The sequence below is a fragment of the Capricornis sumatraensis genome, chromosome 1, assembly GCF_032405125.1.
Source record: "Capricornis sumatraensis isolate serow.1 chromosome 1, serow.2, whole genome shotgun sequence".
Taxonomy (NCBI): Eukaryota; Metazoa; Chordata; class Mammalia; order Artiodactyla; family Bovidae; genus Capricornis; species Capricornis sumatraensis.
In genome coordinates this window covers 152,011,471-152,036,803 of record NC_091069.1, presented here as the reverse complement: position 1 = coordinate 152,036,803, position 25,333 = coordinate 152,011,471, and the positions used below count along the sequence as shown (strand labels likewise).

The window sequence follows — 25,333 nt, the reverse complement described above, 5'->3', positions numbered from 1 at the left end:
TCCCTGTCTATTACCAAACTTCCAGAGCTTGCCCAAACTCCATAGCTTTTCTTCCAAGGAGCAAGCATCTTTTAATTTCATGGCTGCAGTCACCATCTCTAGTGATTTTGGAGCCCAAGAAAATAAAGTCAAGCTGTTTCTATTGTTTCCCTATCTACTTGCCATGAAGTATTGGGACCGGATGCCATGATCTTAGTTTTTTGAATGCCGAGTTTTTAAGCCAACTTTTTCACTCTCCTCTTTCACCTTCATCAAGAGGCTCTTTAGTTCCTCTTCACCTTCTGCCATAAGGGTGGTGTCATCTGCATATCTGAGGTTATTGATATTTCTCCTGGCAATCTTGATTCCAGCATGTGCTTCACTCAGCCCAGCACTTCTCATGATGTACTCTGTATTTAAGTTAAATAAGCAGGGTGACAATATATGACCCTGATGTACTCCTTTCCCAATTTGGAACTAGTCCGTTGTTCCAGGTCTGGTTCTAACTGTTTCTTTTTGACCTGCATACCGGTTTCTCAGGACCCAAATTAAGGTGGTCTGGTATTACCATCTATTTAAGAATTTTCCACCGTTTGTTGTGATCCACACAGTCAAAAGCTTTAGTGTAGTTAATGAAGCAGAAGTAGATGTTTTTCTGGAATCCTCTTGTTTTTTCCATGATCCAATGGATGTAGGCAATTTGATATCTGGTTCCTCTACCTTTTCTAAATCCAGCATGAACATCTGGAAGTTCTTGGTTTATGTACTGTTGAAGCCTAGCTTGGAGAATTTTCAGCATTACTTTGCTAGCTTGTGAAATGAGTGCAATTGTGCAGTATTCTGAACATTCTTTGGCATTGCCTTTCTTTGGGATTGGAATGAAAACTGACCTTTTCCAGTCCTGTGGCCACTGCTGAGCTTTCCAAATTTGCTGGCATATTTCATATTCAGTGCAGCACTTTCACAGCATCATCTTTTAGGATTTGAAGTAGCTCAGCTGGAATTCCATCACCTCCACTAGCTTTGTTCATACTAAAGCTTTCTAAGGCCCACTTGGCTTCACATTCCAGAATGTCCGGCTCTAGGTGAGTGATCACACCATTGTGGTTATCTGGGTCATGAAAACCTTTTTGTATAGTTCTTCTGTGTATTCTTGCCATCTTTTCTTAATATCTTCTGGTTCTGTTAGGTCCATACCGTTTTTGTCCTTTATTGTGCCCATTTTTGCAGGAAATGTTCCCTTGGTATCTCTAATTTTCTTGAAGTTGTCTCGTCTTTCCCATTCTATTGTTTCCCTCTGTTTCTTTGCATTGATCATTGAGGAAGGCTTTATTATCTTTCTTTGCTATTCTTTGAAACTCTGCATTTAGATGGATAAATCTTTCCTTTAGGTAAATGCTAATTAAAATACCAATGAAATTCTATTATATATCTGTTAGGATAAAATTAAAAATTCTGACATGCAAATGTTGGCAAGGATATGGATAAACTGAACCCTCATACACTGTTGATATGATTATAAAATTAAAGATCTACTTTGCGAAATAGCTTGATAGTTCTGAAAAATTTAAGTGGACACCTGCCATCTGATCTGGCTATTCTACTCCTAGGCATTTATCCCAGAGAAATGAAATCATGTATCCATACAAAGACATGTTCATAGCAGCAATTTCTGAAAAAAGCCAAAATTGGTAGTATTCCAAATGTCCATCAAGAGGTGATTGGGTACGCAAATGTGGTATATACATTCAATAGAATACTGCTGCTGCTGCTGCTGCTGAGTCACTTCAGTCGTGTCCAACGCTGTGCAACCCCATAGACGGCAGCCCACCAGGCTCCCCCATCCCTGGGATTCTCCAGGCAAGAACACTGGAGTGGGTTGCCATTTCCTTCTCCAATGCAGGAAAGTGAAAAGTGAAAGTGAAGTCGCTCAGTCATGTCCTACTCTTCACGACCCATGGACTGCAGCCCACCAGGCTCCTCCACCCATGGGATTTTCCAGGCAAGAGGACTGGAGTGGGGTGCCATTGCCTTCTCCCCAATAGAATACTACTCAGCAATAAAAAGGGGTGAATTATTGATGTATTTATAACATGAGTGAATCACATTATACATATGCTAAGTGAAAGAAGCCATCATGAAACGTTCTGTATGATTCCTTGTATATTAAATTTTTAGAAACTGCAATCTAAAGTATTATAGTGGAAAGCAGATCAGTGGTTATGAGTGACTAGGTGAGAAGTATGGAGAGAAAGGAGTGTGGGGTTGAAAAGGACCACAAGAATTCTCCTAAAGGTCATGGATATGTTCTTTATCTTGACTGTGGTGAGGGCTCCCAGAAGAAAATATTTGTTGAAATTCATCAAATTGGAGTAGGCTGGGGCTGAGGGTCAGAACATTGTGGCTGCGGGTACTGAGGTGGCTGCTCTGTTGCCTGAGATCTAGGCTCACTTTATGGCAGACTTACACCAGGACCTGCCTATCCCAGAGCTAGAAGGAGGCTGCAGTGTAGAGTGGATAGAGTCAAGGTAATCTCTATGGGAGATGAACTGCTGTGTATTCCTAAGAAGGTTAATGGTGGACCCACCCAGAGCACACCCCAGGCACACGAGACTCTCTGTGTATAGAGGAGTCCTCTCCTGGTGTCTCTCTGCTCAATAATCAATACACACAAATAGAAGCGGAAGAAGTGTAAGCAGTGTCAGGTTTTATTGTTTTGGGCTCTAGAATCACTGCAGATGGTGACTGCAGCCATGAAATTAAAAGATGCTTGCTCCTTGAAGGAAAGCTATGACCAAACTAGACAGCATATTAAAAAGCAGAAACATCAGTTTGCCAACAGAGGTCCATATAGTCAAAGTTATGGTTTTTCCAGTAGTTGTGTATGGATTTGATAGTTGGACTGTAAAGAAGGCTGAGCACCAAAGAACTGATGCTTTTGAACTGTGGTGTTGGAGAAGACTCTTGAGAATCCCTTGGACAGCAAGGAGTTCAAACCAATCCTAAAGGAAATCAATCTTGAATATTCACTGGAAGGACTGATGCTGAAACTCCAATACTTTGGCCATCTGATGTGAAGAGATCTTTTCATTGGAAAAAGTCCTGATGCTGGGAAAGAATGAAGGCAAAAGGAGAAGAGGGCAGTAGAGGATGAGATAGTTAGATAGCATCACTGACTCAACAGATATGAATTTGTGCAAACTCCAAGAGACAGTGAAGGACAGGAAAGCCTGGTGTGTTGTAGTCCATGGGGTCGCAAAGAGTCAGACATGACTTAGTGACTGAACAACAACAAGCCACCCTATGCTTTTGTGGCACTGCCAGTGTGTGTGCTCACTGTGGCCTCTACGGCTCTACCCAGAGCACATCCTAGGTGTCCCTGTCTGTCTCACACAGCTAGACTGAATCTCTGCCCATATCTCATTCCAGGCTGTGCTGTGTAGTGAGCAGGGCAGGTCTGTTTGTCCCTTTGGATTGGAAAGTATGGTGAGGCCATAGATGCCAGTGCAAGGTTCTCTCTGCCCTGTCAGATTGTCAGCCAAACAGTGCATACACGATCCTTGAGAGTAGAATCTGGGCTTCTCCAGCCCTGTGTCTGACTTGGTGCATTTTTCCCGTCAGCAAGCGGGCCTGTCTTTCCACGCAGGACCCAAGGACTGCGATGCCCAGATGGAGGCTTGACCTGCTTGCTCCCCAGGGTGAGGGTCCACCCTTGCAGACCTTCTCCTCCTTACAGAGCTTTCCCAAGGGTGCAGGTCCCAACCCAATGCCTTTTTCTCTGTCCTACCTGGTTACATGGAGATCTCTCTTGTAGCTTTAGTTGTACAAGAGTTTTTCTGCCAATTTTGAGTTGGTTTTCCATGAGAATTGTTTCACACATCAGTGTATTTTTGATGTGTCGTGGGGGAGGTAAACTCCATGTCCTCCTACTCCACCATCTTCATTCCTCTCCTCAGGTATATTTTTCTAATTGGATTTAGAATGTGTCTTCTTTAGAACACTCTTCTTTATTCCAGTGATAGCTTTGGCCAAAAGGACCCACAGATGCCTATTCTAGAAGGGAGATGTGCCCTCAAATTGGCTTCAAAGGGTTTCTGTTTTTCATTTCCTTATTTCTGTTTATTCTCTCATTAGGACATTATTCCACAATGTAATTCTCAACCTCAAGTCTGCAGTATCTTTAAGCATTTAATTAACTCTGCTTGCAACCTGGCAGTCACACCCAAAAAAAGTTGGGAATTGTCCTGAGTGCAACAAAGTTGGGAATTGTCCCGAGAAATAGCATTTCCATTAAGCAATAAATTAAAAGGATCTAGACTCTGTTGTTTTGAACTGAGACTGTTGTTTAGGAGACCATGATCATGGCTGTCTCATCTCAGACTTAATTTAATACACATAAGGCCTCCCATATACCACATGCAATGACGTGTAAAAGTCAGCCTGCTGGCAAAAGTTCCAATCTAGGGTATGTTCCCAGGACCACTGTGCTACTTACCCTGCTTCTGCTGCTGCTAAGTCACTTCACTCGTGTCTGACTCTGTGCGACCCCATAAACGGCAGCCCACCAGGCTCCCCTGTCCCTGGGATTCTCCAAGCAAAAGCACTGGAGTGGGTTGCCATTTCCTTCTCCAATGCATGAAAGTGCAAAGTGAAAGGGAAGTCACTCAGTCGTGTCTGACTCTTCGCGACCCCATGGACTGCAGCCTACTAGGCTCCTCTCTCCATGGGATTTGGCAGGCAAGAGTACAGGAGTGGGATGCCATCACCTTCTCCAGCTACTTACACTACCTCCTAACATTCCTCATGCTCTTGACCTCCCTAAGGACGCAGTAATCCATCTACTTTCCAGTGGGACATGCCTCTGGCACTTCCTCCTGTTCAGAGTCCCTTTTCTGGTTTACTGACTTATATTTCCCACTCAGCACTTGACTCCCTCAAGTGGGAGATATTTCCTTCACTTGCACAAGCCCAGCTCTGTACTCAGCACTTCCACAAAGAAAGCAAAATTTAGATAAAATAGGGAAGACAAACTTCACAGCTCAGAGATGTACAGTTTAGGTCTTAAAGAATCATGTTTCCAGCTTAATAGAAAGAAAGAATTCTTTACAGTCTTTAATAAATACAAGTTGGTAATTTCTTCAGAGTTATGAAGCCAAAAGTCTAGAGTTGAAATTTAGACAGACTGAAGACTGATCTGCAAACATCATTTGGGCATTGGAAGGGCAGTTCTTCCCTGTGCTATAAAAAACATTATAGAAAAGAACTTCATGCTTTGGTCAAATGTACCCCCACTGGAGCAGGATACTCCTCCAATTGGATCATGAGTCTCATTCAGTACAGTAATTACAGAAACATTGTCTGGGCTGAAACCATGGAACACTGGATTTCCTGTTTCAAATATGATCAAATAAAAATTATTTGTATTAGCTTCTCTTAGAAGTCTACAGCATATCTTTACATTTTATTAGTTGTAGATCTAACACACCTTTAAAGATCTCCTAGCCTTGAGCATTATGTATGGAAGACTCAAAAGTGTAAATGGATGGGTAAAATGACCTCACGGATTTTATGTGCAAGATTTGAAAGATTGATGAGTTTTAGTGGAAGTCTCATTTGAAGTAATGGAATTAATGTTGAACACTTACCACACTTGTTTAGAGTCGTGTTCTGGGCATCCTCCTGCCTTTTACCCACTTTCCCAAGAAGAAAATATAAATGAAGAACTGATGCTGTACAATCATTGTACCAGAATTCCATCAGGGCCCACTGTTGTGTAGAAAAGGAAAGCAGAAAACACATTCCCAGATTCCTACTTCACCTATTTTGGAACACCTTATTTTTACAAAACTCCTGTGTGTGGAGTCACCTTGTGCCAGAAAAAAATGAAAACAACTTACAAAACCATGTAAATATTCTAACTAAAGTAAGCAAGTAAAAAGGGTGTGGATAAAAAAAATAAAGCCAGGGATGATTCCAAAATATGAGCACTGCAAAGACCTATATGCACTTGTATGGGTGGGGGACACATTTGGCTCTGGTTAACAGTCTGGTTAACAAAAAGAGAACAATGTCACAAAATAAATGCAGCCACTCAGGAAAAAACTGGATTTTCTTGACATGAAGAATAGAAGTTTTTCCCCAGGGTTTTTCTGAAGAGGGTACTATATGATTTAATAAGCAATGTTGGCAGCACTCTTACTATGCACAATAGTTTCATGGCTGATTCTTACTGGGAACCTGAATGAAGGTGATGGCACTATACCAAAGATTACCTAATAAAATATGGAGTGGGTCAATGCTCAAGTGAAGACTTGGGAAGGATTAGGATCTTACCGTAGGTGCAAGCTAACACATACAGTTCACAGAGGCTGGTAGGAGACACAAGGATGCTGGGTCAAAGACAAAGGACAGCTTATTTCCTCCTAGCGATAATTGTAGACTGAATATCAGCATTTGTGCTCATTCTAGGAGCTCCAGCTCCTACAGGGCCATACAGGGAGATACAGGCATAATCTACACATGCCATGTTGTATTACAAGAAAGGAACCCCAAGCTTCAGGAAACTGAGTCTTTGATGATAGGCAAAGAACATATAGTCCTTTCGCCCCAGAGGGCAATATTACCTTTATTCTATGGGTCAGTAAACAAACTTCCCTCTTCCAGAGCTCTTTGCTATACCAACGTCATTGGAAAGATGAGCCTATTGAGAAGTCTAGAGCACAGGGAAACAGTGCTTCATAGGACACCCAGGAATGTGAGGGACTCTGGAGAATTACCCTCAACAACTGTATACTGCATTCCAAGTTGTAGTCTAACTTTCTTGGGCTTGATGACTCTAAACTAAAGGGAGAAATTGATGGATTCTGCTTCATTGGATGCTTATGCATCTTAACATGTGGCATTCTTATCAGATTCTAGCCACTGAGTACAATGCTAAACAAAATAGGTATGATCTCCTGTCTTTGTAGAACAGAGAGAAAATACAAATATAGTTTATGTGGTTTTCCATAAGTTCTTCCTAAATGTTTCATCAAAAAGGATTTCTTGATGATAAACGTTATTTGTTAGAGCATTTTTAGGTTCACAGAAAAGCTAAGCAGAAGGGACTCGGATTTCCCAGATACGTACACCCGGCTTCTACACACGCAGAAACATACCACATACCCCTGGCCTACCCATTACCCACATCCCCCATCAGAGTTTGTTACCATTTGTTATAACTGATGAACCTCCAATAACATATTGTTCTCATTCAGAGCTTGTACTTTACAGTAGGGTTCATTCTTGGTGTCATATACTCTTACAGGCTTTGAATAATTATGTAAAACAAAAATTTTCACAGGTATGGGTGATAATCAGTTTGATAGTCTACCTCACAAATAATAGATCTTCACATTTCTGTATTTCCAGAAAAATACAGACACAAGAGCTCATGACACCTGGGAGACCTAATGAGTGTGTACAAATTATTCAACACTCATCATCTCCAATCTACCCATGGGCAGAAGGTAATCTTCCCTTAAAAAGTAGTCTTCCATGAATAGAGACGCAGATGTAGAGAACAAACTTGTGGACACAGCAGGCGAAGGAGAGGGTGGGACGAACTGAGAGAGTAGCGTTGAAACACGTTACCGTATGTAAAACAGATAGCTAGAGGGAAGTTGTGGGGCTTCCCTGCTGGCTCAGTGGTAAAGAATCCACCTACCAATGCAGGAGACATGGGTTCAATCCCGGGTCTGGAAGATCCCTGGAGAAGGAAGTGGCAACTAACTCCAGTATTCTCCCCTGGGAAATTGCATGGACAGAGGAGCCTGGTGGGCTACATTCCATGGGGTCGCAAAAGAGTCGGACATGACTTAGCGACTAAACAACAACAAAAGTGGAAAGTTGCTGTATAACACAGAGAGCTCAACCCGGCGCTCAGTGACAACCTAGCGGGGTGGGAGGGAGGTTCAGGAGTGACGGAACACGTATCAGTTCAGTTCAGTCGTTCAGTCGTGTCCAACTCTTTGCTACCCCATGAATCACAGCACGCCAGGCCTCCCTGAGGTTCATGACATTGTACAGGAGACAGGGATCAAGACCATCCCCATGGAAAAGAAATGCAAAAAAGCAAAATGGCTGTCTGGGAACATGTATACTTATGGCTAATTCACATTGTTGTATGGCAAAAACCAACACAACATTGTAAAGTAACTATTCTCCAATTTTAAAAAAAGTAGCCTTAAATCCTCCAGTGGTTACATGACCACAGCCCTCATATTTTTCTCCTTGAGAATGACACTTGCAATGTTTCTGGAGTATTTGTCTACCTCATGTTTGGGTTGGGACTCTGACACGACGGAAAACTTTTTGTTTGTTGAAAAGGTAAAACGGCTTCTCTGACACGGTTGGTTTCTTCAGGGCCTGCCTCCTCCCAGACTTGAGGAGAGCTCTGTACTTTCTGTGTCTTCACTGAATGTTCCTTGTCCTACTTGGTATAGTCATGCTACCAACTTTTTCTGACAAAATACTGATCGGAGACTGACCTTTGTTTAATTAGCCCCCAGTCAGTTCCAATCTGCAAATAACAATTGCTAATGTAGGCCTGATTTAGCCTGCAGGCCAAGCAGACGCTGATGCTTGAATTCCATTACCTAACCCTCCAGGCCTGCCCCTCACAACGTTTTGAAGAACCAGCCTTCTTTTCAATATTTCTGCTCTTTTTTAGCCCCTTCAAAAAAACCCTGCCATTTCCTGCTAGTACAGCGGCCTCCCTGGCTTAACCTGACGGCGATAGATACAGAAGCAGAGTCAGCAATGCCAACTGGATGAATGTCTAAACTGGGGTTTGAGAGGGCTGCCTATTCAAGTGAAAAATTAGAGATGAAAAAGACCTGTTAAATAATCCAGTCCCCTCTCCCCCTGTAGCTGGTGCCAGAGCATTCCTGTGCTGAAAGCTTAGCCCGGGCCAGCTCTAAATGACTTTAACAATGTGCCTTCTCACACTCTATTTGGAAGATGGGGCTGTCTCTTCAATTTTTCTATTTTCTTTCAGTAAGTTTTTTGACGTGAGTGTCATTGGACCACCATTATTCCATTTTCCTTTGACTGTTTTGGTTCAGCTACAGCAAATTTGTGAAATAAGCTGTTTTCAAAGGGTTGATAGAAATGTACTGACGACGTTTGAAGTACTTTATTAACCTGGTCACTCTAGCAACGCCTAGATTTAGGGTCGTGTGATAGAGGGAGAGGACACCCCTGGGCTTTGGAGGTCGATGTATCTGGGTTAGAGCCAGAGTTCTGCTTATTGGGGGATGTGCTATTGTCATTATTTTTGTTGTTTTCATTGATTATCATTTATTAAAAACTCCCTGTGAACCAGGCACTATGATACACACAGTCCAAAAGTGCCACTAGCAAACTTGTGAAATTGGTACTGTCATCTCCATTTTTTAATTTAAAGTTTAATAATGAAGAGTGGAAGTTCTGGGGTTAAATTATCTGTTTAAAATGCCAGCTCTGGGACTTCTTCAGTGGTCCAGGGGTTAAGATGCTGTGCTTCCACTACAGAGACTGCAGGTTTAATCCCTGCTCAGGGAACTAATATCCCCCATGCCACATGGCCAAAAAGTAAAATAAATAAATAGGGCCACATTTAAAAAAATAAAATAAAATGCCAGTTTGATTGCTTGGGTGACCTTGGGCCTTTTACTTAACCTCTCTGAGTCCAGTTTCTCTGTCTGTGAAAATGGGGGTAATGATGGTGCCTGTCTCCTGGATTATTTTGAGGAATAAATATAAGTAAATGTGAATTGATCACATAAGTGCTGGACACAGAGCAAGCTCATCAATGTAACCAATGTTGATGAGAAATTAAGATGGAGACATTTGTTCGAAGGCGCATGTCATCCTAGTTTATACCCAGTCAGTTTCACTCCAAAGCCCACCCAAATTTTTAACCATTACAATATACAGATTTGGTCAGATTCTTAACCTCTCTGGGGCTCAGTTTTTCTCATAGGTGAAATATACCTGGGATAATATAAGATCTTTTGTGTAATCAGTGTGAGGATTAAAATGAAATAATGTAGGTAAAGACACTATTACAGAGCCTGTCCCAGAGCTGGGGATCAACTAACAACAGTGATTCCTCTGTATCTCTGTATCTATAGACCAACTGTCTGTATATGTCTGTGTATGTCCATGTGTGTTATGAATACCTGTGTAGCCAGTGACGTTCTCTTAAAAGCTTCTCAGGATATTGGAACTTCAAAATGGTTCAGATTGAATTTTTGGAAGTTTACTTTCATTTGAAAGAAGAATTGGGGCTTCCCTGCTGGCTCATATGGTAAAAAAAAATCTGCCTGTGATGCAGGAGACCTGGGTTTAAACTCTGGGTCTGAAAGATCCCCTGGAGAAGGGAATGGCTACCCACTCCACTATTCTTGCCTGGAGAATCCCATCAACAGAGGAGCCTGTTGGGCTATAGTCTCTGGGGTCACAAAGAGTGGGACACAGCTGAGCAATGAAGAATCTTTTCTCTCTACACTAGATAATTAAAAACAGTTTTCTTCCTAATACAGTTTTATTTTATATTTTTAACATTCCAGTGGTTTTAAGGATATCTTTTTTCTTTTGGTATTTAAAAAGTTTATCACATGTTTCAAAATTCCCCAAATACTTTTTCTTTCATAAATATATATTGACCATAATTCCAAGTTTTATATCATAGAGGGAAGAGAAGAGACAAACAGTTACAACCTAGCAGGAAATGTGATGATAGGTTTTTTGCTGTTATGCCTTTTCTCTCTCTCTCTCTCTCTTTTTTTTTTTTGGTGTGTGTGTGGGAAAGGGTGTGATGTCATTTTGTCTCCACCCCCTGTGAGTAAGCCCACGGCACAGCTAAGTGCAGCCGCCCGCCTCTGTCACCAGGAGACAGTCCACTTAAATGCAGCTCCAGGGTTGCAGGACCCCCACCAGAATCACTACCCGTGTGAGGTGGCAAATGCAACATGCTCTCCAGCTGGGGGTGTCTACTTCTCTGTGGAAGTATTGCACTAGCTCTGGGAAATGCACAGAAATTGCCAAAAGGCAAGTAGCTCTGATGTTTTGTGTTTTAAAAATGATGTTTGAGATACTAGCTTTTAAATGTTGAGATTAAATTTGATCTGCTTTGCCAGATGGGGGGATTTGAGTTCTTCTCAGACAGTTAACAGTTCAAATGTATAGAGAAGTAGCTTAAACTTTTGCTTTTCTTTCCCCCTCTTCTGCTATGTACTTTTCAGTTGAATCTCTTTATTGCAAAAAATGCAACCTACTTCTTTCTGGGTTTAGCCGTGTTCACGGTAGCTTGAATGGTATAGTTTCCAATTACAGTACTTGTATATTGAATTGTATTGTATAGATGGGTATTGTAGTCTGTTGAAAAGACTCATTTGGTGTTTTGATCCCTCAGAGACTGAACCAGTGCTAGCTGAATGTTTGAAAGAAGCTAGCTGGAAACCTAGAATCATTTTGTGTAAACCTCACACATACCTGTTAGCTTGGAGGCTGAAGAATTCTAGGCAGGGCCCACCAATGAAGGACAGTCATAAGCCCCGATGTAGACACTTTTTCTCTGGTGGAGTTTGGAATAGGGTTTGATCTGTTGGGCACGACATCCCCCCTTTCCCTGGCTAAACTGTTCTCATTTTAGTGTTGGTATTCTGTTTACAAATGTCATCAGAAGAAAAGGAAAATGTTTTAAATAGACTTAAAAATCACCTCTTGAGCCCATCACCACCAAAAGCAAAGGTCGCCTCTCTCCTGTCTTTGAACATAAATGTTGCTCTTTTTTTTTTTTTGGTTCCTTTGCCGAGGCACTTCTCTAAGCCAGCTCCAAGTCTGTGAAAACTTTTTATGGTTGCAGACTGCTGTAGTCAGCAGGATTAGGAAAACAGGCTGAATTTATCATACAGTTATGATGGAAAATATCAGAGACAATGCAGCCATGGGCTTGTCAAAAAAAACCCTGCTGTGCTCAGAGTCGGAAAGAGAGGTTGTTCAGGTCAGAATATCCAAAGATCCTGCTAGGTCCTCCCTCCAGCTGGCTTGCTCCAAGATCATCTTGTCCCAAGTGAAAATCATTCTATCTTCAGTGTGTTAAGTGAAACTTGAATCCAGAGTGTGAAGGCTGAAGGGTTTGGCTCGTTGATATTTCACATGATGATGTAAAAAGCAATAAAAAAGGCTGAGTAAACCTTCTCGACTCTTAAGATAATTCTGCAAAAATAAATAAATAAAAGAATTAAGGTGAAAATATACACTATTAGATATTTTTATTCTATCAAGTTCTGTTTCTCAATCATCGTGAAAAGTGTTTAAATAAGTCAATCAGGAGCCTCAAGCATTCAGAATTAATTATTCCTACTGCTAAGATAGTTAACAAGGACTCACCATCTGAGAAAAGTCTGGAGATTATCTCAGGCTTAATACCTACAGATGGTTTTATTTTACCTTGTGTTTACTGTGTAGGGGTGATAACCATGATTTTGTGACTGTAGACTTTTGCAAATTCCAAACACTTTAATTACCATGTTGCAATCACTAGATACAAATCTCTTGACACAATCTTCCTTTATTTGTTATGATAAAAAGAAAATTGTTAAAAATAGCCACAAGATAAATGTCTTGCCCATTGTACTTTAATCTGAAGTATTTTCATCCAGGATTCTTTCGTAATTAAAAAAAATCCATACACCAGTAATTTGGAAAAAGCTATCAAATTAATATAAAATAAATGGCAAGTCTCCTGGTCACTAATGCTATGTTTTGTCTTTATCACCAAAGTTGCTGAGGGTCTTTCTTTTAGAGGAAGTCACCTCTCTCAAACTGCATTCCCAGAATAGGAGTATTGTCCTCAGAAGGGATTTGGGGCAGGCATCTGCTCTCAGTAACTTGGGGACCATTCATGCTTTTTCTGTTCTAGGGGAGTTACAGCAGATTTTAGAACTTGACAGGTTCTAAAAATTTCTCTGTGAAGAAAACTGTCCCACTTTTTCAACTGATTTTTTCCCAAACTCATTTGACTAAGAATCTTTCTTCTAGTGGAATAGTTATAAAATTTTGCCAGGGGCTTAACTTTCACCTTTGAGGAAGAACAGAACTAAATAAGACAAAAGATAAGTTTTTTTTTCTTTTCTTTTTGCCTTCCTATTTTAAAGTAAATTAAATATCATTTGTCATTTATGAAGAGGATAGAATTTTGAAGCTAGAAAAGATGACAGTGATCACCTAGGCTAGGGTTCCCAGATCTTTGGATTCGTGGACCTGTAAAAATAAATATATATTTTAAATATCAGGGTTTTATTATAGAGGACATACTTGAAAGCTAGCCATTTTTAACAGATTTATAAAACAAATGATTTTATACAAATAAGCCCATTGTTTTTATTTTTTTCATTTCACTACAAACTGATGAGAGCTTCATCATGGGCCAATAATTGGGAACCATGGACCAGTATAACCATTTTATAAATGAAGATACCCAAAGGAAGGGAGATTTGGTAGTTTTCCCACACTGATAGCAGAAACAGAACTGGATCTCAGGTTCCTGACTGAAAATCTATGTTTGGCCCTGTTTCAATCCAGATTTTAGGAGCTATATTCTGCAATGTAAATGTGAATGCTGTCCTTCCCTTGAGTAAGAGGGTTTCTGATAAAGATTTTAAACATTATCTTAATCTTCACATGTGTAGAACATGTCTGCTGGGTGTGTGTGTGGGGCATATAGTTGATAAATATAGCTGGCTATTTATAGGAAAAAATTATTTTTTAAATAAGAGATCACTTTGTTACATGTCTTATGCCTATTTGAATACATAACCACATTCTTTGTTATAGAAAATAAGATACTGGAAGAATATTTTTACTTTTTGAAAACTTAGAATAAAGTTGGAGACTATTTATTAATGGAGTAGGAAAATGGCAACCCACTCCAGTATTCTTTCCTGGAAAATTCTATGGGCAGAGGAGCCTGGCAGGCTACAGTCCATGGGGTTGCAAAAAGTCAGACACAGCTGAACATACATATATTATTAGCAGAACCCTTCTCCTCTCTACCCCTTGATAACTATGTTCTTTGGCAAATCATTTATTTACCTTTGCTAAGCATGTCTTATCATCTGTAAAATGGTATTAATGATAACTATCTTACAGAATTTTAGGAATCAGTGAGCTAAGAGTTGCAACACTTTCAGTAAAGGATCTGACATATAACAGGCATTCAAAAAATTGTCTATTGGGTTGCATAAAAGTAGATCAATCCTGAAAAACATACACACACCAAATAATATGTGATCTGTGTCCAAAGTGACACACATCTGAGAGGGTAGCAAATGTTCTTGGAGAAAGGTGGGGCAAGGGAGTTGTGTTGCTCTGCAAGGCAATGAGAGAAGGACTCTACTGTTTTTCAGCCTGGACTTCCTCAACCCAATGTTTGATTGTCAAGTTCAAACATTGCTTTTCTCTATGGAAAGCTGCACCTTCATCTTAGGATCAACTCTTTTGTGGGGACTGGGGAAGCCTCACACTACCTCCAGGAAAGATCCTCCTGAACTTGTAATACCCAGGCCCTGAAGAAGAATTCCCACATTGTTTGACACCCTTGAAAGCCCCTGTGTTGCAGATACCTCTAGGATTCTTTATTTTTGGCACCATAGAACTTTTCTTTTCCCCCTGGCATACAGGCAAAAATAAAAACCACAGAGAACAATGTGCAGTGACCGGAGCCAAGAAAAGCTTATAATGGGACATGTGAGGCTTGACATACCTCTTTGCAGAAACTCCTGTGTTTGGAATATTGCAATCAGTCAGAAGGCAAAGACTACTATTTCTAGCTAACTTGATCAGTCCTCCTGATATAGGTGTGAGGAAAACCAGAGAGGAACATTTCAGATACACATGTGATCAGATGGTTCAAGGGTATGAGGTCATGACTTGGGTGTGACTCTTGGCTCATGCAAAGGGAAGAAAGAGGCAGTCCTTGGTCTCGGGTTCTTACCCAACAAAGTAGAAATCTCTGACTCCAAGGTGAAAAATATCAGGGCAGATGATGGTAATAATAACTCTCACAGCTATCAACAACTCATCTCTGTTATTATAGATAACATTTTTTGAGCTCATATCGTTTGTGGTAATTTACGGCTATGTTTTTTTTAATGTGGAAAACTAACTAAAATCTTGATGTTTCCCTATACAGCAGGTACATTATTACTCTCAGTTTACAGAGCATAAAATTTTGCCTCAGAGCGTTTGCCCAAAGTCACTCAGCAAGCAAGTGGCAGACTGTGTCTTTAATATCTATGTCACATTAGCTCCCTGTTCTACATAAAGATGTGTTCATTTGTTCAAGTAACAAACTGTATTCCATGTATATGCAAAGCATTGAGGTGGGAAGACAGGGCTTGATACCTGTCTTCCTGATCAGTTGATGGAGAAGACAGGGATGAAAAAGAATAATTATGCTACAGAGAGAACATCCTCTGATTTGGCTGAAGCACAAAGAAACTTGAAAATAACCAGGAAGGACCCAGTCTAGACTGGAGGGGCCAAACATGATGAGAGGATAAGGCACCTAAGTAGAAGGCTGGAAGACAACATACGTTGGGGCAAGGAGGAGAGTAGTGGAGGGGTAGCTGCATGGCCAGAGCCTAGGCCACCCCCAGGGGCCACAACTCAGCAGGGATTAATACTCAGTGGGGAAGCCAAGACTAAGTTGAGTTAGGACATGACTGTGCTTTCCTTCTCTCTGTCTGTCTTGACTCCCCAAGATCCATTACAAAGCAGAAGTAGCAGTTGTCTTTGGAGAAGAGGGTCTTATGTCTTACTCTAAATTTTCCCAACTACTCACTTGAGGTAACAGCTCTCACTCTCCAAGGAGCCCTCCCAACCTCACTTTGACAAAACAAGAATGTGTCACTCCAGTGACTCAGTCCATTTCTTCAGAGGGTCCCTGATACTTGTAAGGACCCAGGGAGGGTCTTTCCCATCTTAGAACAGGGAATTTGGGAGGAGAATAATGTGGGCAGGTGGATAGATTCTGCTTTTATCAGAGCAGTATACATTTATGTATTGGTGAGACTGTATTAAAGAGTACATTGAAAAAATATAGTTCTGCTAGAAGAAAACAAGCTTAAAAACCACAGGGGAATTATTTTAGCATCTTCTACAACTCTGAAGTTTCTTGGCAGTTGTATTGATTTGTTTGTCTGTTTAAGCGCTGCCTACTAGGTAAAATGGATTGAGATCCAGCCCCTGTGATAAAAGAAACTTTTGTGTTTGGAATGTAAAAATTGATCAAGTATAATTTTTCTTTGATGATAAGAGTTGAGAATCCAGTGCTTAAAAATAAGGTTCCTCTCTGCTTCAGGGCTTCCCAGGTGATGCAGTGGTATAGAATCTGCCTGCCAATGTAGGGGATGTGGGTTCGATCCCTGGGTTGGGGAGATCCCCTGGAGGAGGAAATAGCAACCCACTCCTGTATTCTTGCTGGAGAATCCCATGGACAGAGGAGCCTGGCGGGCTACAGTCCACTGGGTCCCAAAGAGTCGGACACGACTGAGCATGCGTGCTATGCATGCTGCTAATTACACATTCACTAGTTTAGCTTTATAGACTGCTATATCAGGCTATAAAATACTAACTATTAAGGAATTTCAGTCTCTGTCTCTCAAAAGTTAATGAGGTACAGGTAGCACTTGAGAATAGACAAATTCATCAATAACTGTATTATAGAAAAGACAGTTAAATGCTTTTAAAGGTTAATGTGAGCTAAGACAAACGTGAGGTGTCTAATGAAGGGAGGGCCCTTAAGAAATGTGACGGACTATTCTGCATCACCATCCTCAGAAAGACTTCCCTTTTGCCTGATCTGCTAATTGTGCTTTATAAAAGCAAGTGTAAAAGAAAGGGAGAATATCAAAAGCAAACAGATGAACTTAATAAAAGTGATCTAAAAATAAATTTAAAAATTAACAGGATAATCTAATGAGACATTACTAGAATAAAAAAAAAATAGTATCAGCCAAAGAATGAGCATGCTAAAATAAAAAAAAAAAACCACAATGATTTAAATACATATTCTATTAGAATCCTATTTAAAGAATATGATAACAACTGTGTAACTATGTATCAGGCATGTTGTTTAATGCTAAGTGTTTATATACACAGTCTCATTTTATCCTCACACCTGTGAGATATATTATCCCCATTTCACAGATTAGGAACTAAACCTAAAGAGAATGTTAGTTATTGATTATTGCACAATAAGTTACTACAAACTTAGCAGCTTAAAACATCACACATTTAAAACGATTTTTATTGTTTTATTTATTTATGGCTGTGCTGGGCCTTCATTGCTGCAGGGGCTTTTCTCTAGGTGTGGGGAGCAAGGGCTACTCTCAAGTTGCAGTGCGTGGGATTCTCATTGCAACAGCTTCTCTTGTTACAGAGCATGGGCTCTAGGGCACGAGGACTTCAGTAGTTGCTGCATGTGGGCTCAGTCATTGTGGCTCCCAAGCTTCAGAGTCCAGGCTTAGCAGCTCAGCCACATATGGGATCTTCCCGGACCCAGGATCGAAGCCGTGTCTCCTGCATTGGCAGGCTGATTTTTTTCACCACTGAACCACCAGGGAAGCCCCCATCACACATTTTTTGTTTCACAGTCTCTGTGGGTTAGGAGTCTGAGTCTGGATTAGCTGGGTCCTCCCTTCAAAGTCTTTCACAGGACTGCAACAAAGTTTTCAGCCAAGCTCAGGTCTCATCTAAAGGCTCAGCTGCAAAAGGATCAACTTTCAAGTTCTTATGGCTATTGGTAGAATTCAGTTCCCTGAGGAGCATTGGTTTGAGGACCTCATTTCCATACTGGCTGTTGGCCACAGGTTACCTCTGACCTTTGCCACATGGGCTTCTCTGTAATGGCTGTTGCTTCATCAAGGTGTACAATCCCAGATGTGTCTGCAGGCAGGATGTAGATTACAATCCTATGCAGCTTAATCATGGAGGTAGCAGCCCAACTTTGCTATATTCTATTGGATAGAGGCAGCTTCCTGGTGCTGTCACACAAGACGATTACAGAGTAACAGGGGATGGGAATTATTGGGGGTTATGTTAGAGTCTACCCATCACAAAATGGCCAATGACTGCTTGAAGTCACACAGCTAGTAAATGATACAGTGGAACAATGTATATGCTCTGATTAGTGGCTCAGTTGTGTCTGAGTCTTTGCGACCCCATGGACTATAGCCCACCAGGCTCCTCTGCCAATGGGAATTCTCCAGGCAAGAATACTGCAGTGGGTTGCCATGCCCTCCTCCAGAGGATCTTCACAACCTAGGAATAGAACTAGGGTCTTCTGCATTGCAGGCGGATTCTTTACCAGCTGAGCTACCAGGAAAGCCAATGAATACAGGGAATCTAACTGCAGAAAATAACACTGGTTTGAGCATTAACACCCCATCTACTTTTCAGTTTTTCACAGAGTGCAGCCTTTAGTGGCAAATGCTCAAGCAGGCAAACTGCCAATCTGTCTGCCTCCATGGTTGGAGTTATAGGGAATCTCAGAACTGAGATAAATATCTTACTAGTCAAAGACTCAAAGTAACTATTCAGTACCCAGTGTGGACCATGTTTTCTATATACAGGAGACCAGTCAATGCCTAGATTCCTCAAGTGTGGCCAGTCCCATCAAGAGCAGTATGCAAAGGAAATGCCCCCCCCCAAATAGAAGCTTTGCTTTGTTTATAAGACTCAGATGCCACCCTCTCTTAAAAAGAGAAAACATAAGACAAAATGAAAATTTTCTTTGACAAAATGTACAGATATTCAGCAATTAACACTTATGAAGTTGATATAGTCTTCATAAAATGTACTTCTGAAACATCATTGAGTGGCTTTTCTAGTAAATGGAGGAGTTGTTATAAGGTTGAATGAAACTTTTGTTTGGAGGATGAAAGTATACTCTGGCAGTGGATGAGATGGAGACAACTGGATAAACTAAAAGAGCTTCTTTCAGATCCTTTTTGGTATAAATAAAACAAATCCTCCATATGTGCTAGGAAACAAAACACACAATGTAGGTTATGCATAAGATATATTCTTAGCATGGCACCCAGACTATGTAGAATGTTAACACTAGAATACCCTGTCAAGTAGGGCTTCCCTTGTAGCTCAGTCAGTAAAGAATCTGCCTGCAGGGCAGAAGACCCGGGTTCGATCCCTGAGTTGGGAAGATCCCCTGGAGAAGGAAATGGCAACCCACTCCAGTATCTTTGCCTGGAAAATCTCATGGACAGAGGAGCCTGGTGGGCTGCAGTCCATGGGGTCGCAAAGAATTGGGCATGACTGAGCGACTAACCCTTACTTACTTACTTACTCTGTTGAGTATTTTCCATAGCCCACAGTCTCTTCTTGTGTTGAAATGGTCCCAAAGTCCTGGAAGGTACATGATAAGACAGGTAAACTTCAAGGTCTCAGCCTACTTTGTAGAAGTTCTGTGGACAGTAAGACTGAGTCAGGACTTACTCCACTGCTCATAATTTTAGTTTATGTTCCCCACCAAGAACCTTCCACAGTGAGATTCTGATGCTGGATTGTAGTTTCCCTGATCTAACAAAAGCCTGACTTACATTATCAGTGATTTCGGTAAACATTTGGGAGCCTTAAAGCTACCCTGAGATTTTTAGACCTCCTTGAAGAATTCTGAAAAGGAGGTGGGAGATGTGATGCCTTCACAGAAGTTTCTTATTGTTCTCCAATCAAGGACTATACATCTAAAGCCCATACTCTAGAAAATCAGACCAAATCACCTACTCCAAGCATCTTTTGGTCAGATTAGAGTTAACTGGAGGGAAAAATGAGGTCTAATTTAAGCTTCACCTATGATACAGAAACTCAGTATTTTCTTTTAGAATATATTTAGCTATTAGTATAACTGTGATGGCATCTATCCTCAGCAGTTGTAAACTTGCATATTAGAATAACTGAAGGTTTTCAAAAATATCAGTATTATTCTGCTTCCCTACTCAATTACGATTTAATTGTCATGGGGTGGGAAAGAGAAAAAAAATTCTTCAGGTGATTTTAATGTAGCCAGAGTTGAGGACCACTGTCTATAGGTTTTGAAAATCTGTATGTGTGAGTGAAAAGTCATTTTGGATGAGTGCAGGATAAAATTCAATAGTTGCAAGTGAATTATTTTGTTATTTAAGTTGTAACTCCAACTTAAAGGCAATTTTTTTTTAATTTTTTTTTTTTTTACTTTATTTTACTCTACAATACTGTGTTGGTTTTGCCATACATTGACATGAATCCACCACGGGTGTACATGAGTTCACAAACATGAACCCCCCTTCCACCTCCCACCCCATATCATCTCTCTGGATCATCCCCATGCACCAGCCCCAAGCATCCTGTATCCTGCATCAAACATAGACTGGTGATTCATTTCTTACATGATAGTATACATGTTTCAATGCCATTCTCCCAAATCATCCCACCCTCTCCCTCTCCCTCAGAGTCCAAAAGTCCGCTCTACACATCTGTGTCTCTTTTGCTGTCTCGCATACAGGGTCATCATTGCCATCTTTCTAAATTCCAAATATATGTGTTAGTATACTGTATTGGTGTTTTTCTTTCTGGCTTACTTCACTCTGTATAATTGGCTCCAGTTTCATCCATCTCATTAGAACTGATTCAAAAGGCAATTTTTATCTTGTGCTACTTTGTTCCTGGATTTTGAAACATTATTTGGAAAAATTTTTAAACTTCCTTTTCAGACCAAATAAGAAAATGTTTAAAATTAAGGTTAACATTTGTTTTTGGTGTTAGATCAAAAGTTCAAATGTCTACTTTTACAAAATCTCAGGGGCTAGATCTGAGAAGCTATTGTTGATTACATTTTTCAGGACTGGACTTAACATTTGTTTATTCTTTCATTCAGTTAACTTTAAAAAATCATCACATTAGGATTACTGGCATATACACACAGTGGAATACTACTCAGCCATTAAAAGGATGAAATTTTGCCATCTGCCGCAACATGGACCAACTTAGAGGACATTGAGTGAGGGAAGTTGCTCAGTCGTGTCAGACTCTTTGCGACCCCATGGACTGTAGCCCACTAGGCTCCTCCGTCCATAGGATTCTCCAGGCAGGAATACTGGAGTGGGTTGCCATTTCCTTCTCCAGGGGATCTTCCCGACCCAGGGATTGAACCCAGGTCTCCCACATTGCAGGCAGACACTTTAACCTCTGAGCCACTGACTCAGAGGACATTATACTAAGTGAAATAAGTCAGACAAAGACAAACACTAGATAATATCACTTATGTGTAGAATCTAAAAAATGCAACAAACTAGTGAATATCACAAAAAAGAAGCAGACTTACAAACACAAAGAACAGACTAGTGGTTACCAGTAGGAAGAGGGGGAGGAGAATATTTAAATATGTAAGTGAATATTTTTCTTTAAAAAAGACATTAAAAAGAAATAACATTTTAAAAAGGAAAAAAAAACAATTATCATATTAGGATTAGAAGAATGATTTAGACATTTCCTGCCTTCAGGAGTTAGAAATTAGTTCTAATTGAAATACAAGTTGGCCACACAAAGGTACTTTTCTTTTATATGAACTTGTTAGTGTCTTAATTCTTTATCCTTACACAACAGCCAAACTTGCAGAAGTTAAGCTATCCCACTGTGTTGCCACATACTTGTTTTAAGTGATATATATGCACATAAAGAAGAAAAAAATGAATTCATATAATATGTTAAGGATGACAAAGTACCCTTTGATTCCAGTCAATGCAAAATATGAGTTAAGACAACATTCAGTAAACTTCCTCTATGCCAAAGGTCCAGGTTATGTGAATTGCCTTTGGATATTGTTCCTTGAATTTTGCATGTAACCATGGGCTTCCCTGGTGGCTCAGACAGTAAAGAATCTACCTGAAATGCAGGAGACTCGGGTTTGATCTCTGGAATGGGACAGTCCTCTGGAGAAGGCAATAGTTACCCACTTCAGTAGGAGCCTGGACGGCTGCGGTCCATGGTGTCAGGCATGACTGAGCCACTAAAACTTCCACATTGCATATACATTCCAGCTCATTTTCTTCCTGCTTTATGTTAAGGATAATTTATGAGCACATAGGATGACTTATAATCTGAAACACAAGTGTGTTACTCTGTCTCTAATAAAATGAGAGATCTCTTTGAGTGGAGAATTGAATCCCTGCTAGCATGAAGCAGGGGGTACATCGCTTCCGACAAGATGCCGAAGTGGAATTTCAGATCCCCTTCCTCCTTAAATGACATCCTTTGATTTTTTTTTTTTTCCAATCTGTTAGCGGATAAGAAAACGTTCTGGTTTTCCAAGGGTCCTGCTGAGAGTCCGCTGGGCACACGTGTGTGGGTGTACAAGCCCTAACAGGCCTTTCTTCTCTGAGAGCAGCAGATTCTGTCATTGAAGGAGGGGATTGGGGTGCCTGCCAAAGTCATGCTGGCGGAGAGCTCTGGAATCCGGTCCTGTTACAGATATGCCGGCAAGGGATTCAGGGCAGAGGTTCCTTCTCCTTTCACTTTCCCAGATGGAGTTAAAGCATCTCGAGCCAGTAAGTTTGGGATCAGGTATCAGATGATCTGAAGAACGGCCCCTCCCTTCCTCTCGTGGCTCGTCCTCTTCAAATACCCCAACGATCCTGCTATCACAGAACGATTTTCTAATTACTCCTACTCTTACTAGAATTAGGAGGAAAGTGATGCTGGCCATGTTCTGCCTTTGAGGTTTACCCTAAACTGTAGTTTCATTATCAACTGGGAGGATTAATATTGGGAAATCGTGATAGGGTCTATCAAAATCCAGGAGTCACTGTGGGCCTGGTGAGTGACTTGACCTCTCTGAACATCAGAGCTGCTTCCCTGAAAAAAGGGAATAATAAAAATAACAGTTCTCTTTTTAGCTTCCACTACTAAATAATGCTAGGGTGACTTTAATGGATTTTTTTGAATATTTATTTTTATTGGAATATAACTGCTTTACAGTATTGTGTTACTTTTTGCTGTACAACATCGTGAATCAGCCCAATGAATACATATATTGCCTCCCTCTTGAGCCCCCTCCCGCCACCCCCACCCCACTCCTCTCAGTTGTCACAGAGCACTGAGCTGAGCTCCCTGTGCTGAACACTAGCTGCCTGCTAGCTAGCTAGTTTACACAGGGTAGTGTGTATATATCAATGGTACTATATCAATTCGTCCCACCCTCTCCCTCTCCCCCCGAGTCCACAGTCTGTTCTCTACATCTGCACCGCTATTCCTGCCCTGCAAATAGGTTCATCAGTACCATTTTTTTTAGATTGTTGGTAGTAATTTTCTTAAGTAAGAGGGAATGTGGATGGCCAGCCACAATTTTGGAAACTCTTCACCTGCCCTGGCAGCCAGAGAAAGATCTAGATGCTCTTTTCTCCTGGACATTTCCTGAAAGTAGGCTGAGCTGAAAGAAGGCTTTGTTGCTGGAGGTCAGGGTCTCGGGTATCGGCCTGTCAGGTATCAGCCTCACAGTGACACAGGGCCTGAGGAACAGAGTCATGGCCCTGCGGATTATACAGAGTGAAGTGGGCCGGAAGGAAAGACACCAATATAGTGTACTAGTGCATATACGGCACCCCACTCCATACTCTTGCCTGGAGAATCCCAGGGACAGAGGAGCCTGGTGGGCTGCAGTCCATGGGGTCGCGAAGAGTCGGACACGACTGAGCGACTTCACTTTGACTTTTCACTTTCATGCACTGGAGAAGGAAATGGCAACCCACTCCAGTGTTCTTGCCTAGAGAATCCCAGGGATGGGGGAGCCTGTTGGGCTGCCGTCTATGGGGTTGCACAGAGTCGGACACAACTGAAGCGACTTAGCAGTAGCAGCAGCAGCAGCAGTGCATATATATGGAATTTAGAGGGATAGTGATGATGACCCTGTATGTGAGACAGTGGAGGAGACACAGATGTATGGAACAGACTGTTGGACTCTGTGGGAGAGGGAGAGGGTGGGATGATTTGGGAGAATGACATTGAAACATGTATGGTATCGTGTGGGAGGTGAATCGCCAGTCTAGGTTCGATGCAGGATGCAGGATAATTGGGGCTGGTGCGCTGGGATGAACCAGAGGGATGGTATGGGGAGGGAGGTGGGAGGGGGGTTCGGGATGGGGAGGGAGCACGTGTCTACCTGTGGTGGATACGTGTTGATGTATGGCAGGGCCAATACACTATTGTGGGGTAGTTGGCCTCCAATTAGAATAGATAAATTTATATTTAAAAAAAAATAAAATACAGTGCTTGCCATGAGCAGCTCCCATTCTCTTGTTCAGCTCTCCCACAGCAGGGTTGAAACTTTCGCTCAGAAATTTACCTTTTATTGTGAAAGATTTGGGAGTATGGATCATGGTCTCATTTTCCCCTCCATGTACGCTTGGGATGTGGTTCTGTGTAATTTGACTTTCCTGTGAACACCTGGTCTGTCTGGTTGATTCTTAGGTATGGGTTGGTCTGATGTGGTGACTGATCAGTCCCCTCAAGAGACTCTCTTTTTTTTCCTCCCCTCCCTCTTCTTGTTCCTAATCTTCCTTTCTGCTCAGCCTCCTTCTCCCTCTTTTCCCTTTGGAATTTCCTCCTTTCCTCTTTCCCCCTTCTCTCAACACCAGAAGAATCCTCAAAACATTCTCCGGGCTTCCACCCCCACCTTCCGCCACTGGCCGCTTTGGCCCTAGTCCTTACTTCACAGCTGACTCTTCTTTTGGAATTCAGCAGGAATCATCCCTTTGGAAGACAGTGCACACTTTGCATTTTTTTCAAGGCAGGAATGGGTGTTTCTGTGTCATACTAAATGTTCCACTTGATTGCAACTATCATGGTTTCCTGCTCATTTATCTTGACATCAGCAAACTTGCAAAAAGCACAAATTTACATTATTTTGATAACCTCTATGCATATCAGGGAGAAGGCAATGGCACCCCACTCAAGTACTCTTGCCTGGAGAATCCCATGGATGGAGGAGCCTGGTGGGCTGCAGTCCATGGGGTCGCTACGAGTCAGACACGACTGAGTGACTTCACTTTCACTTTTCACTTTCGCACGTTAGAGAAGGAAATGGCAACCCACTCCAGTGTTCTTGCCTGGAGAATCCCAGGGACGCGGAAGCCTGGTGGGCTGCCATCTGTGGGGTCGCACAGAGTCGGACACGACTGAAGCGACTCAGCGGCAGCAGCATGCATATCAGATGGGGCAAACCATATCGTGTCTTAACACTATGTGTGTGTGCTAAGTCACTTCAACCGTATTGAAC

At 41.5% G+C, this 25,333-nt stretch overlaps 1 protein-coding gene across 1 annotated transcript in view; it reads left to right on the top strand.

The window, feature by feature from the left end:
• The first annotated feature begins 10,973 nt into the window (after positions 1-10,973).
• ABI3BP (ABI family member 3 binding protein) overlaps positions 10,974-25,333 on the top strand; it is a 281,220-nt gene continuing 266,860 nt past the window's right edge. The window contains 1 exon segment of the mRNA XM_068984735.1: positions 10,974-11,052. Within this exon segment, the coding sequence (XP_068840836.1) occupies positions 10,974-11,052 (79 nt within the window).